Raw genomic sequence first — 15,807 nt, 5'->3', positions numbered from 1 at the left:
ACCATGCTAAAGTTTGTTCAGCACTTTCAAAAACACCAGGTATGCCAGAGTCATGTAAAAGTTCATCCAGCATTGTCATCTTTTCCTTTAACTTAAAGGTCTCCTTTTTCATTTTGGGTAGTGCAATTGTAGCACAGGTTCTTGCTGGACACTCATGCCATGTGGTGATTGGTACATATGAGTGTGAGTGTAGAATTATACAAGTGGGAATGGATACAATATTACAGTGCACGCTGAAAGATAAGTACAAGTTGTACCTCTCTAATCCAGCAACTCCCCATGGTCTGGCATGTTTTGAATCTGCTGCTATTAGTTTATGGATCTGCCAATGGTGCAATGCTGTTAGCAGCACTGTGCCAAAATCTGTCTACACTGCAGCCAAGCTAATTAAGTCCTGTTAATTGCTTGCAGCCCCAGAACAAGTGTATACTGCTGACAAATCTGCCCTGTAATAGTGTCATATGCCATGAAAAATCTTTGCCCAAGATACTGAAAAGTTTCCATCTGGGAGTAAGGATTTCAAAGATAGGGTAACATTTCTTGGCTGCAGCAATGCTGCAGGAACACACAAAACCAAGCTGAAGGTAACTGGTAAGAGTATTCACCTTATTCTGTATTCAGTCGCTTCCACCACTCCATCAATCAACACTTGCATACACTTTTCCTGGTATATTTAACAGCTGTATTCCCCTATAACGCTACATCCTTAGCAACCTTTCCTTTGAATAAAAGAACAGTAATAGCTTTCATCCTATCCTCAAGCACAACCTCCTGCTTCATGCTAAATTACATATCAAATGAATCCACTCTTATCACACTTTCTCCATATTTCAACATTTCAGCTGTAATTCCATCCATTTCCGGTGCTATAAGGCCTTGTAGTTATATCCTTTTCCTTCCATCCTCCATACCCATGCATGTAACAACTGCTGCCTCACCTTTCATATTCACCAATTCTTCAACATACTCTTTCCATATACTCTCACTTCCTCCTTTTGATTAAGCAACTCCCCTTCCTTATTTCTCACATTCACATTTCCAGTCTTACATCCACCACTTTCCTTTTTCAACTCCTCCCAGTACAATTTCTTACTTTACTCAAACTTTTAACTCAGCTTTCAAAATCTTCATTTACTCTTTTTTTCTTTCCTCTATTACCCTCTTAACATTCCACTTACTCATCTTTTTATATTCTTCCTGCCTCCTTTGCTGAACTCCTCATAGCATTTCCTTTTAAGCAATCTACAATATGGATTTTTCTTCCCTTCCACAGCACTGCTAATCTCATCCATCCACCATGCACTTTTATCATCTCACAACCTTGAAGCCAACTACTAATTCTACAATCTTTCTCTAAATAATTTAAACATGTCATTAACACATGATTGCATCCCTACATTACCTACACTTTCATCAAATGGTATGTCACCCTTCTTTCATAGTCCTCCTTGCATTCTTTCTAAATCATCTTCTCGCTTGCCAACACTTTTACCTCACCATTCTTCCTTACGCAATGCCTCCACTTCTCCCTGATCCTCACCTTCACAAGAACTACAAAACAGTTCAGAATCTCCATAGAATCCTCTGAAAACTCTAGCATCCAGCACAAAGTTTCAAACACTGCCATATAATCAATCAAACCTTTTAGTTCTCTTGAATCATTTCCCATCCACATATATCTAATTCATACTGTAATTATTTTTCTGAGTTACATTCTCTCTGTCTCCTGTTTTGATTAGTCTTATATTTTTCTTAACATCCCATGCTGGCCTTCTATTCAAAGCTGACATTCAATTTCCATATTTGTATTCAGGCATTCATTGTTTCATTCTGTTTGAGAATCTCCATTTATTCCCTTTTTCATCCATCTGTATTTTAGCTTATGTTCATCCCAGTATTTCTATTAGTATTGGTTTTCACAGTACAATTTTCACCTCGATTCAAATCTTTCTGCACATCTATTACCATGTCTCTGTATGTTTCCTGGCACAACCTCAATAACACAGGAAACAGCAATTAAGTATAATAAATAAATAAATATTGATCTCAATTTTTCTTTCTTCCTCCTGCATTTCTATTATTACCAATTCTGGTTCTTGTACTTTCTAAGAACATGTTCCACTGTTACTGGATCCTTGAATCTACATTTCTCATTTTCTTACACTTTTGGTATTTGATAGAATAAAAGGAAAAGGAGACATAAGGATGGAGCGAAAGAGGCTTTGTGTTATCAGGACCTGTACAATGCACAAGGTTCAAAGGCAAGTACAGGACAGAGATAATTAGAGTGGAAAAGTAGTGGAGGGTGAAAAATGGAGGAACAATGGGTGGAATGGTGTATGTGCTGGTGGCATGTCAGGAGAGGGATAAGTGAAAACTCTTTTGCTATGGCCACCCCCTTAATGGGAGTTCCCAAAGGGAACAGGCATCAGAGACATAGACAGACAGATAGGTTACAGGCGGCAATGTGCTGTCAATGGACTGAACCAAGGTATGTGAAGTGGTCAGGGGAATTCACAAAAATATCCAAAAGGCATGGCCAAGGACATTATGCATAACAGACAGAGAGTGGTTGCGGACAAATGAGGTCATTCTTTTTTCTGGTGCTACCTTGCTGAAGTGAGAAATGGCAAAATGAAAAAATATTAACAGCTTCATTAAGACCTTAAGTATTATGCTTCCGAGTATAACCAGAAACTTGTCAGTCATTCTAGCATGCCACAAACCCAAGACAAACAAGCAGCACACTCCTTTTGAATTTCTTTTCAGGTGGATGGATAAAAACACACCATCTTATTTCTTTACCTTAGGATTATAGACGACTGGTGAGTTGTGTACCTTAGCAATAGCAGCAAGCCTTGGAGACTGTCGAACACCAACATTAAGTGAAATGCCCTTAAGACTGCTTCTACGCTTCGCAGATCTGACTCTCCTTACTAAATTACTTCCAGCATTCTCTGTGGGCACGATAAATAATTTTTGATTATACTAAATATCAGCTGCTTAACATAAGTGGTCTTCAATTCATAAATCACAGTATATACTAAAATGTATAGCTTGCATGATTGGTACCCATCATTTCTACACTACACTGAAAACACTAGTGGTGAAACAAGTACAGTACTCCATGAAAGCTTGTACATTTCACTTGTTTTGACATACTGGTCTTTACACATTCCCTTATTCTGCTATAACATACTGTAATCCAGTACGAAACAAAACTAGCATAGTACTTGCCTTTGTTAGCATTTTTACCAGGTTTGTCCTTGTCTTCCTGTCTTATTTTTCTGCTTTCTTTAAGGCCACTATTTTCATCTTTCTTGTGTGTGTCACAGTCTCTGACTTGTACACAGTATAAGTCAGCTAGAAAATGGATGTGTGCAAAGATACTGTTTGTTTCTTTGTTCCTAACACTAACATGTCAATATGGGAAAGGCAACCAACACATGAACATTTGTACCTAAATGAATGCACACAAAACAAACCTCTCTAGACAGATATAAAAGACTGTACTGATAGAATATTCTCCTGAAATCAATAACCCTATAAAGTTATAAAAATTCCTAACAGTCTCACGTAAAGGAAGAAAATAATTGCAGTTAAAAAACAAAACCCTCCCATTTCCTTTTTGTGTATAGCAGCATAGCAGATGCACTGGCAACTAAAATCATGAAATGTTACCATACTCTGCCTGCTTAAAGTAACATTGTGAGTGAAAAGTCATCATATGGTAATGCTGTATCATCATCAGTTGTCAAACCAGGGTACAGTCTCATCAAAGAGCTTCTTGTTTACGAGATGTCCATCCTATACCTGCTGCTGAGTGTAGTACAGGACTGGGCTACAGGAGCCCCTGGGAATGAAGTTCTGGGGTATTCATAAATAAAAGAAAATAAACTACAGTCTGTAGCTAGTTAGGCTTCATAAAGTTTCCTTTGGTATAATATGCATTCAGCTGGTAAGTGAAACCTACATGCTACTCAGTTGTTCTTACCAGGTAATATCAAACTAAAGTTTTAGAGAATACTGTATATAAGATGATAATTATATTTTTTCTACCTTTGTCATCAGGTTTCACCTCCTCCTGGTCACCTGACGGAGGAGAAGTCAATGGCCTATTTGGTGTCTCTGTCGGTACAGCATGTGATGATGGCTCTTCTTGCTGCACTTCCTTTGATGATACAGCCTCCTCAACTTCACCATTCCTTTGGCAATCTATTAAGATAAAGACATGATAAGTGACAAACTATTCTGAATCATTGTTTCTATCTATCCATCTACAACTCCAAAGCTTGTTCCTAACTGGAACTACCTCAAAGAAGCAGCCATGGCAATAGAGTCTTCCTAACTTGTGAAACCCAGTGCTGCTTGTTAGTCTTCAGTGCCTCACCTTAACAAGCCACTGGCAGAGGGCAACTCTAGTACAGTGTTTGTAGAGGCTCCTACTGACTACTTCTACCCACTACTTCTGCTGACTGTTTCTACCTAATGCTCCTGCTTAAATGTCCCTACCTACGAATACTTCTATTTACTGGACCTAACATTTAGCCAATATGCAAGGCTATCTATCACACAGGAAATCATCCTATTCTGTATACAAAATTGAGATAGTCTCTATAACTCATCCAGAGCAGTCGTGCTGGATACATCAATATTCTTTTCTGTTCACAGCAGCTGTAATGTACAGGAACAAAATTTCTGAATCGCCTTCCTCATCCTCAAGCTGAAATACATGTCCATCAACACTTACATTGGCATCCCATACAACACTACCAAACAATATTACCTGTATCTCTTTACATACACTGGTCAGTTTATGGCAAATGAGTATACAAGATCTTTGCTCTCTCTACCTATCTATATATCTCTGATGCCCATTCCCCCTACGAACTCTCACAAGGGGATAGCCATGGCAGAAAAGTCTCCATAACTCCAATGCCATTTCTTATCCTCTAGTGCCTCACCCTTAACAGGCCACAAGCAAGGGAGCAATGCAAGTGCCATATTTGCTCTCTCACCACATAATAATTTGTGAAGCTGAGGCTCCTACAGAGAAAAAGGTATCAATGACTGCATCTGCTAACAAAAACACCTTCAAAAATGATAACAGATCTCACTACATATTTCTTATGGTGGTACACCTAATATACTTTGTGTGCTAAGCAGAAAAAGATGAAAAAAACATCATCAATGGTTTGTATGACACATAAGTACATTTCACAATGTTGACTTGTACATAATCTTATTTAGAAAATTATTATTTTTTTTCTTTTTTTTTTTATACTTTGTCGCTGTCTCCCGCGTTTGCGAGGTAGCGCAAGGAAACAGACGAAAGAAATGGCCCAACCCCCCCCCCCATACACATGTACATACACACGTCCACACACGCAAATATACATACCTACACAGCTTTCCATGGTTTACCCCAGACGCTTCACATGCCTTGATTTACTCCACTGACAGCACGTCAACCCCTGTATACCACATCGCTCCAATTCACTCTATTCCTTGCCCTCCTTACACCCTCCTGCATGTTCAGGCCCCGATCACACAAAATCTTTTTCACTCCATCTTTCCACCTCCAATTTGGTCTCCCTCTTCTCCTCGTTCCCTCCACCTCCGACACATATATCCTCTTGGTCAATCTTTCCTCACTCATTCTCTCCATGTGCCCAAACCATTTCAAAACACCCTCTTCTGCTCTCTCAACCACGCTCTTTTTATTTCCACACATCTCTCTTACCCTTACGTTACTTACTCGATCAAACCACCTCACACCACACATTGTCCTCAAACATCTCATTTCCAGCACATCCATCCTCCTGCGCACAACTCTATCCATAGCCCACGCCTCGCAACCATACAACATTGTTGGAACCACTATTCCTTCAAACATACCCATTTTTGCTTTCCGAGATAATGTTCTCGACTTCCACACATTTTTCAAGGCTCCCAAAATTTTCGCCCCCTCCCCCACCCTATGATCCACTTCCGCTTCCATGGTTCCATCCGCTGACAGATCCACTCCCAGATATCTAAAACACTTCACTTCCTCCAGTTTTTCTCCATTCAAACTCACCTCCCAATTGACTTGACCCTCAACCCTACTGTACCTAATAACCTTGCTCTTATTCACATTTACTCTTAACTTTCTTCTTCCACACACTTTACCAAACTCAGTCACCAGCTTCTGCAGTTTCTCACATGAATCAGCCACCAGCGCTGTATCATCAGCGAACAACAACTGACTCACTTCCCAAGCTCTCTCATCCCCAACAGACTTCATACTTGCCCCTCTTTCCAGGACTCTTGCATTTACCTCCCTAACAACCCCATCCATAAACAAATTAAACAACCATGGAGACATCACACACCCCTGCCGCAAACCTACATTCACTGAGAACCAATCACTTTCCTCTCTTAATTCTTATAATAATATCACTTTTATAATTTGCTGTTTTATGTGGGAATGAGTAAAATCAAGAAAAAAATCTATGAATATCTGAGAATCTCCTGCACTCTAAGCACTGTACAGTAGACTTAAGGACTATAGCAGGGGATGGATTAATCCTTTCTGAACAAAGGTTTCAGTGTAATGGAGTGTGATTAGATAGTCACCCTAGATGGCTTTATAAAGCATCAGTGAAATACAGTATACTAAAAATGTAAGCGTGTTCTTTAAAATACCTTTGTCATCAGATTCAATTTTCTCTTGAGCATCTGATGGAGAGGTGTTAGGTGGCCTCTTTGGTGTCTCCATAGGAACACCATGCGATGATGGTACTTGTGGCTGTAATTCTTTCAAAACAACACCTTCATCCTTCATTTCAGCACTCCTTGGAAAGTCTGGTATGAAAAAGACATGCTAATCAGTGTAATCAATCATCTCAATAATAATAATGTACATGAATATGTACATGTGTATATATTACATGTATTTATACGGTGAAATGTACTTTGTGCATGTGTGGGCGTTTATGTATATACAAGAGTATATGGGTAGGTTGGGCCATTCCTCGTCTGTTTCCTTGCGCTACCTCGCTAACGCGGGAGACAGTGACAAAGCAAAATAATAATAAAAAATAATATGTCTGTGTATGTATATATGTTGAAATGTATAGGTATGTATATATGCATGTGTGGGCATTTACATATATACATGTGTATGTGAGTGGGTTGGGCCATTCTTTCCTCCGTTTCCTTGCACTACCTCGTTAACGCAGGAGAGAGCGACTAAGCATAATAAAAAAATAATAACGATAATATGTATATTTATGTGTATATGAGTGGATTGGACATTCTTCATCTGTTTCCTAATGCTACCTCACTGATGCCGGAAACAGCTATTAAGTAGAGAATAAAATAATAATATTGGGGTAGACGTGCTGCCAATGGATTGAACCTGGGCATGTGAAGCATCTGGGGTAACCATGGAAAGGGAGCTGTGGTTTTGGTGGATTACACATGACAGCTAGAAACTGAGTGCAAACGAATGTGGCCCTTTTTGTCTGTTCCTGGCACTACCTAGCGTGCCGTGTGTGTGTGTGTGTGTGTGTGTGTGTGTGTGTGTGTGTGTGTGTGTGTGTGTGGTGGTGGTGGTGGTGGTGGTGGTGGTGGTGGTGGTGGTGGTGGTGGTGATGATGATGATGATGATGATGATGATGATGATGATGATGATGCTATTTCGTGTGTGGTGGGGTGGTGACAGGAATGGGTGAAGGCAGCAAGTATGAATATGTACATGTGTATATATGTACATGTATTTATACGGTGAAATGTATTTGTGCATGTGTGGGCGTTTATGTATATACAAGAGTATATGGGTAGGTTGGGCCATTCCTCGTCTGTTTCCTTGCACTACCTTGCTAACGCGGGAGACGGCGGTTAAGTATAATACTAATAATGATAATAATAATAAATGATAAGATTAACAATAATAATAATAATAAGCAAGTTGGGATGATGGGAAGTGGGCATCAATGGATTACATAATAGGTAACAAATGTGCAAATGAGATTCTTATTAGATGTTACTGTGCTGAGAGGGGCAGCTGGTGGGTTATCCTATCATTAACTGGTGGAGGCAAGTACGAAGATCTGAAGATTTTTTTGTAAAAGAGGAAATGCTATGGTTGAGAACAAGATAGGGTGTGACTCCTGATTGTCAGGGGTGTTGCTTCAATTGGGTGTATGTCTGATGAGGTGGAGTTTAAGCTTGAGGTGGGAGATGATTGGTTAGTGCTTGATGGGTTTACTTCAATTTGTATGTTTTGTCAGTTATATTTATTGGGGGTGGGGGGATCCATACGAGAAGAGACTGCTGAAGTGTGATGCAAGGTTTGCATTTCATTTCTACTTAGGGGCTGGTGGTTAGTTACAAAGTGGTCAAAAGGTTAGTAGTATCATTGCTGAGTTACCTGTGTTTCTTATGTAACCTTTCAGTCTTCACATTCCTCAAGCAATCACAACTGCACCAGAAAAAAAATCTTACATTCATTTCTGCATGCAAGGTGTAAACAGACAGTACATAAGGATACAAACCTTATGGGACATGATAGCTTGCAATAGAAATATGAAGTTCACTAGTTATGGAGAGACTATTGCCATGACCATCCCCTTGAGGGAGTTCTGGTTGGGAACAGACATCAGAGATAGATAGATTGAAAAATGGAACTAACATGAATATAATAATAAGGGTGCAGCCCAACTAACTCCAACAGAAGATAATTGAAAAAAGAAAATATAATCGGCATGAGGAAAATTACCATGAGAATGAGAAAATAATTTATTAATGTACATAAACACAAAGTTCTGTATCTAAAATCATAACTAAAATGAGAAATTTCTTTCCTTACAGCTGTGCTGCAGTGTTTACATGGTTGCACACAATGTAAACCAAAGTTTTCAAAAAAAAAAAAAGTACCAACAGACAATTCAAACCTTACCAAAATAGGATTCATCCACCTCAGTGTCATCATTCCCAGTAAAATCAAAGTAGTTTGGGGCATCAAACTCGTACAAATCGTCATCAGTGGCAGCCATGTTGATGACTTCTGTAATGAAATCAACCAAGTCAGAAAAGATATACAGGAAGGTTCTTCAGAAAAACATAGTTGTTACTCATTAATATATCCACATGTCTGGGTGTACTACACAGATCCACCACAATCATTTTACAGTAAGATTACAGCTTTATCATGAAACTAGAATACAAACACATTAACAGATCAATCCCAATTTTTCCAAACTAAAACAAAGATACTGTATACTGTACTTAAAGTGCCAAAATTAAGACAGATTTCCTTTGCTTTATTTGGGTTCAATGTGTGAACTTGCTTGTGTGTTGTTAAACTATTTCAACCCAAAATTCTTTACATGCACTTTGAATTCACTTATTCAAGGCTATGTGGTCATGTTTCTCACGCTTCCACATACAAAATATGATACTTTTCTCTCTGCTAAGACGTATATGTCTTCCATTTCTGTCATTATGGCTGCTGAACTTCCTATTTTGCCCCCCCTCACTCAACCATTAATGAAGTTCAAGAAGTTATAAAAAGTTACACATCATAAACAATACTAATGACAAGATCAACTTTGAGATGTGTTCGCTACCTGCTAAAACGACCGACAAGTGAGAAATCTATTGGTGACAATAGGTGTGTGGGTGGGTATGACCCTGGGGTAGACATATAGCCTGTGTTTCTTCATTGTGATGGATGAATCTATTTTCATCAGATATAACAACTGATTGTCTATATTTCTCAGTTTTTTGTGTACTTTCACTTTCATAATAAAGATTACTGACCATGAATTAAGCATGTCGTTTCCTCAACAGTTGTAAAGCAATTACTCCATCTGTTCACAATAAGCGGTTGTCAATCATGGCACCGCTCATCAAACTCCAATTCCTTCTGACATGACAGTTTATGGCTATTGTATATTACACCTCCTGATTCACTATCAAGACTATATCAATGAACACAATGTATAGTTATTTTCATCTATTTTTGAGGCATATCCATAACTTTTTAATATTAGGTGAGATGGCACGTGCAACAAAAGATCAAGAACAACTCATTTACACTATACAGGGCATCCCACATAATGACATTTCATGATAATGGAAACATGAAACTGAGGTACAAATTTGTAGAATTTATTCATATGAGGATAAAGCGTAATACTAAGTCATCAGTATCTCACTGTAGGTATATTATGATAAAACATGATCAGTGATAACTCACTTGACACTCTGGCCTTACACTTACACTTTTTAGTGCATTCTGCCAAAATGTACAAAACTTCCATACATTATATGAGTGAAAATAATGGACCAAATATTATTCTGGTGTCAATTTTCCTTGTTTTATGAATATCTTCTTAATTGTAAGGTTAAATGCATCTACTGAACAATTCAAAAAATGTGAATCATGAAAGTTGGAGGGATAACTGAGATGTTAAGACATCAAAAGGTTGTATGACATAAGAGAGTATACAAAAATGGAGCTCTATACAAGAAAGTATCCAAAAAATGGAGCTCTATACAAGAAAGTATCCAAAAAATGGAACTCTACAAGTGGAAAAGTCCCTCCCTGTACAGAACAAATAGGCAATTATGTACATGCAAACACACAGCATTAGGCTATCAAACATGATAGCCTAATGCATGTTAATTCTCCACTGGATATCACCCTGCCTATGTATGTTGAGTCTGACCCAAACAGCCCTCACAACAATCTAAACCCCCACCACCACTTTGGCTTGAGCCATTTCCTTCTGTTGAGTACACCCATATCTGCCTGTCTTTCAGCAAACTTATGTAAGCATCTGATTTTTTTTTCCCAATAGTTCCTTTTATATCTCCTGTATTTAATTCCAGCCTGTTATGTGTTTATTGTCTGTATTTACAAGATAAAGCTGTCATAAACAAGATATAAAAGTACGTTTGGGTAGAAGGTAGCTGAGGTTTTGAAACATTTCCTAACTCTTATGTCCCCCTTCTTTTTTGGAACATATTTACCATATAGAAAGGGAGGGGAACCATATGTACATAGTTTCCTAGCTTAGATATAAAATTCAGGGAAGGCTTGCATGAAAAAACATCTGGGTTCAATAAGTAAGATACTGTATGTTCAAGCTATGGTAAATATCAAAAAATGCTAAAAAATTTAAACCATGAAAATTTCAATAAAAACTGCCCTCCTCTGCCACTTACTCCAAAACAAGAACCATTTTCTCTTAGCTACATTATCATTTCTACCTCTGTATGAGATACCACTTACACTTCTCCTATTGGGTTGAAAACTGTATGCCTACTTCTCTGTCCACAAACACCCTTCAAGTCACATTGTTTTACCAATACTGATTAACTTGAAATCTGAACACGACAGATTCTTTACATCCACAACTAAAGTGGACCATTTTACCATCCTCCCAAACATAGAGTAACCGGTGCACATTTGCACTGGTTTTTTAATGCGTTTTGTGTTTTGGGAGAAAACTCAAGCATCATACTTCATGTGTACTTTTCGTATAAATTCATGTGGGACTTGTGAAATGTTCATATAAAAGACAACGCAGCCATGCAGCATTTCATTCTAAACATCCACACAACAATATGAATACAACCTGGAATGCCCTTTTCCCTCTACTGGATTCCAAACATCAGCAAATTTTCAAAAAGTTCTGGTTCCAGATGATGCAGCATTCAGCATTTCTTGGTTTGGAGGGGCATACCGTAAAGTCTTTTCTAAAGCCCAAAAACTGTCTTCCTTAAAGGGGTACGGCTTTCAACAGCTGAAGGATGGCTGACAACTAAACATTATCAGGACCTTATGCAAGCAAAAGTAAATATAAAACCATTCACAATCATCATTATAATTATCATAATAATAATAATAATAATAATAATAATAATAATAATAATAATAATAGCAACTATAGGAGGGTGGATGAGAGGAAAAAACTTATGGGAGCAAATATGTGAAAAGAGAGGTCAATACCTGGGAGGATAAATGATTATGTTTGAAGGTATAGTTGGCCCAATGATCTGTGGATACAAGGCATGGGTGAGGGATGAAAATGTACGGAGAAGGGTGCATGCGTTGGAAATGCAAGGTTTAAAATAATATTTGGAGGGGGGGGGGGGGGGGGGGGGGGGCCTGATCAATTAAGTAATAATAAGGTGACTAGTATAGTAATACATGAAGAGAAAGTGAGGAGAGGCTGACAAAGAGGACATATCTGTCAAAAGTGGAAGGGACAAGAAGTGGGAAACCAAACTGGATATGTAAGGATGGAGAAAAAGATTTTGAGTGATCAGGTCCTTTGTAAGCAGGAAGGTGAAAGGCATGTATATTATAGATTGAACTGGAGAAATACTGTACACAGGGGACAGCATGATGTCAATGGACTTAACCAGGGCATTTGATGCAGTTGGTAGAAACCATGGAAAGGTCTGTGGGGCCTGACTGTGGATAATGGCTGTGGTTTCAGTGCATTACACATGAAAGCTAGAAAAAATAATGTTAGTGAATCAGGCATTTTCTTCATCTGTTCCTGGAACACAGAAAACGACAACAAATGTGAATAACATTTTCCATAGTTAAATATTTTCCCCACCTTATTAAGGCACTGTCAGGAAGAAAAATACAATGGCATCACTTGCACACATTCATTCTCTAGCTGCCATACATAATGTACTGAAATCAGAACCCACCATCGACAGCCGAGACCCACACACTATGGTTTACCACGAAACAGTCAGATGCCCTGTTTCAGCCCAGCTCCTCCCCCCAACTTCCTCCTTCCACTTTTGAGACGAGGATCCTCTTTGCATTTCTTGGCTCATCCTCCCTATATACCCAAATCATTTAAAATACCTTACTCAGCTCTCTCAATCACCTCTCATTTCTTAGAAAAGCAGCCTCACACTACATATTGTCCTCAGGCATTTCATATCTAACATATTCACCCTCTTCCCTTCTTTTGCATTCAAGACCCATAACATCAACCAACCCCACACCACATAAACTCTTCAGGCATTTGAATTTCAACACATTCACCCTATTCCCTTCTTTTGCACTTAAGACCCAAAACATTCCCAAAAAAACACTGTCAAAATTACAATACTGTATCTTCAAACATACCGAAATTTGTTCAGACACTTACCTTTCCATCCACACAATCAGTAAAGATCCATGGCCTGATTCCCCTCTCTTAACTCAATGAATCTCTTCAGTACCATATTTCCATACACGGCAATGTCTATTTCTAAGCACCTAAACAACTCCACTACCTCTTGGACATTCCCATTCAAATGTACCCTCAAAACATTGTCTCATTTCCCTAGTGCACTTTAAAATCTTTCTTTTCTTCACATTTGCTCTCTACTTTCTTCTTTCTCACAATCAACCAAACTCCATCAACAGCTCCAAGGGTTTCTCCACGGTATGCCATCAGAGCTGCATCAACTGCACACAACAACCGATTCATCTCCCATGCCACCCCACTGCAGTCACCAGCACACGAGAGACCCATCCCTAATTCCAAGAACCTTGCATTCAATTTCCTCATCAAGAAACCATCCCATCCATACACATTCTAAAAAGCCATGGTGACATCACATATCAGACACAAGCTTCATGAAAAACCACTCAACTTCCTCCTTAAATACATGCCTTACTCTCCTCACTGCTATTAGCACGGTATCCCTCCATTTACTGTATCCCATGCATCATGAGACTATCCACAAGGCTTCACTGACAACCATATGGTAAGCTTTCTCTACATCCATATATGCTGCAAATCATTCTCATAAATTCTTCAAAGTAAACACTCAGCCCTAGGCTCCCAAACCTAACCTACTTGAAGGTAACCCAAAGATGGTATGGTACAAGAGAAAATAGCGACAAAAAGAAATGAGCAAATCGTTTGACCAAATAACGCCGATTAGCTGGAAAAAAAACCCCACATGTTAAGTATAATAAAACACTCCCAACTCATGCTCTGCACTTTTTGCTGTTTTCTACATATCACACTACCAATGCAGATCAAATACACTCGTTATGTAATAACAGTTTTGATGCACTGTTAAACTCGTAATTTACCATTTCTTCTACATAAATCCCAGGTGTTTGGTGAGGATATCATAGATCATCTTTATTTCTAAGGGTGTTTCACCTAATTCTACATTAGAACCACATTTTCCCCTCATCTTTACTTATCACTAAGATAAAAGAAAATGCTCTACATCATCTTTACTAAATATAATCCCACTGCTATGCATTTCTCTCAACTCCAAGACACTCCTGTGGACCCCTTAAAATGTTTATCCTCACTTGATTTGATCTTTGTCAACACCAGTCACTAAGTAAACGCACGGCCTTCAGTTGCACTACCTAAAATATGCTGAAACTACCTGATACCTTATTAACCTATTATGGAAAAACGTGGGGAGATTCGTTCAAAGGCACACAAATATTTGGAAATTGCTCACAAGAGCATCATTAACCTTAAGTATCAAAACTTCGTCCATGTTTAACTGACTTGATAAAATTGCTACATCAGTATATTCCAACTTTGATGAGACAATGGGTATCAACTAAGGTTAATCCCTGAAAAAATCCATCTTCACAACTGTGAACAACAATACATGTTACTGTTATCAATATATATCGAAATATAAACATTCAAACTTTAGCCTAATGGTGTGTATTATCGTGGGCCAACATTTCAACTATATAACTCACATGAATTCACACACTGGAGGATATGATGATTTCAGCCACTAATGTCCTTCCTTGATCTGATCTCTAAGTTTTTCTCTAGAAGAAAACAATCGAAATAATTCTTATAATTGAAGTTTGACTGGATGTCAAGACCAGAGGACGTTTGAACACTACAACAAGACTCAGTTTGAACTCTCGAGTCTCGACCAATGGGCGACAAGATTGGCTGTCAAACGAAAATCTAAAACTGTTTATGGAAATAAATCATATTGCTTAAAAACAATAATGAACAATTTATATTTTCGGTGATATTATAGTTATCATTTCCAAATGATTCCTATTCGTGGTTTTTGACGTTAAAATAAGGGATTTACGGATGCTCGGACCACTGTCAGCGCAACCATTAGATGTATATATTTTTCAAATTTATGATTGACAGTAAATCTTAGTGTTTAATCACTTTAATTAACTACATTACTGAACTCAAGCTAAAGCCTTTGTGTTTAGATCACTGTTCTCAATCTGGTAGCTATTGTTCAGCTTCAATGGTATATCAAAGACTCTAGTCTTTGATGGCTTATCAATGGCCAACTGTTTTACATACCGGAGGAGTGAACATCCTCTATTAATATCAACCATAGACAATGAGATAGATTAGATGCTGTAAATCTAAACGGCTCTATAGTCGTTAATATCTTGGACTAACTGTAAGTTTAAGGAAATGGCAAGGATATTTAGAAGAACAAGGATCTTAAGGCTAATACAATGTAAGGATCATGGATAGAACTGTCAGCAATAAAACTCCTAGATTATCACTGCAAATTTATCTTGCGATGGGGAGACCACATTTGGATTATGCAGTACAGTTTTGGGCTCCATACTACGCGGCTGATACAGATTTTTTTTTTAGAGTACAAAGGCGAATGACAAAAATAATCCCTAGAATTAGAAGCTTCACTTAAGAAGAATGGTTAAAAAGATTGAATTTACACTGACTTAAGAGGAGGAGGGATAGAGGGGATATGACTGAAGTTTTTAAATGGGTGATGGGTATTAATAAAGGTAACATGAATAAA

The 15,807-nt window shown here is 38.2% G+C and overlaps 1 protein-coding gene across 2 annotated transcripts in view; it reads right to left on the bottom strand.

The window, feature by feature from the left end:
* LOC139750764 (targeting protein for Xklp2-like) overlaps window positions 1–14,931 on the bottom strand; it is a 58,711-nt gene extending 43,780 nt beyond the window's left edge. The window contains exons 1-5 of one of the 2 annotated variants that reach the window (XM_071665483.1): window positions 14,753–14,931; window positions 8,945–9,052; window positions 6,688–6,846; window positions 4,060–4,215; window positions 2,806–2,957 (exon numbers count right to left, since the gene is read on the bottom strand). In XM_071665483.1, the coding sequence (XP_071521584.1) occupies window positions 2,806–2,957; window positions 4,060–4,215; window positions 6,688–6,846; window positions 8,945–9,041 (564 nt within the window). In that variant the 5' untranslated portion in view covers window positions 9,042–9,052; window positions 14,753–14,931. The remainder of the gene's footprint in view (window positions 1–2,805; window positions 2,958–4,059; window positions 4,216–6,687; window positions 6,847–8,944; window positions 9,053–14,752) is intronic. The other variant, XM_071665484.1, reaches the window with a different exon arrangement.
* Window positions 14,932–15,807: the final 876 nt, after the last annotated feature.

Source organism: Panulirus ornatus, chromosome 10 (assembly GCF_036320965.1).
Source record: "Panulirus ornatus isolate Po-2019 chromosome 10, ASM3632096v1, whole genome shotgun sequence".
In the NCBI taxonomy this organism is placed as follows: domain Eukaryota; kingdom Metazoa; phylum Arthropoda; class Malacostraca; order Decapoda; family Palinuridae; genus Panulirus; species Panulirus ornatus.
The sequence above is the reverse complement of the archived record's forward strand: the minus strand, read 5'-3'. Positions and strand labels throughout refer to the sequence as shown.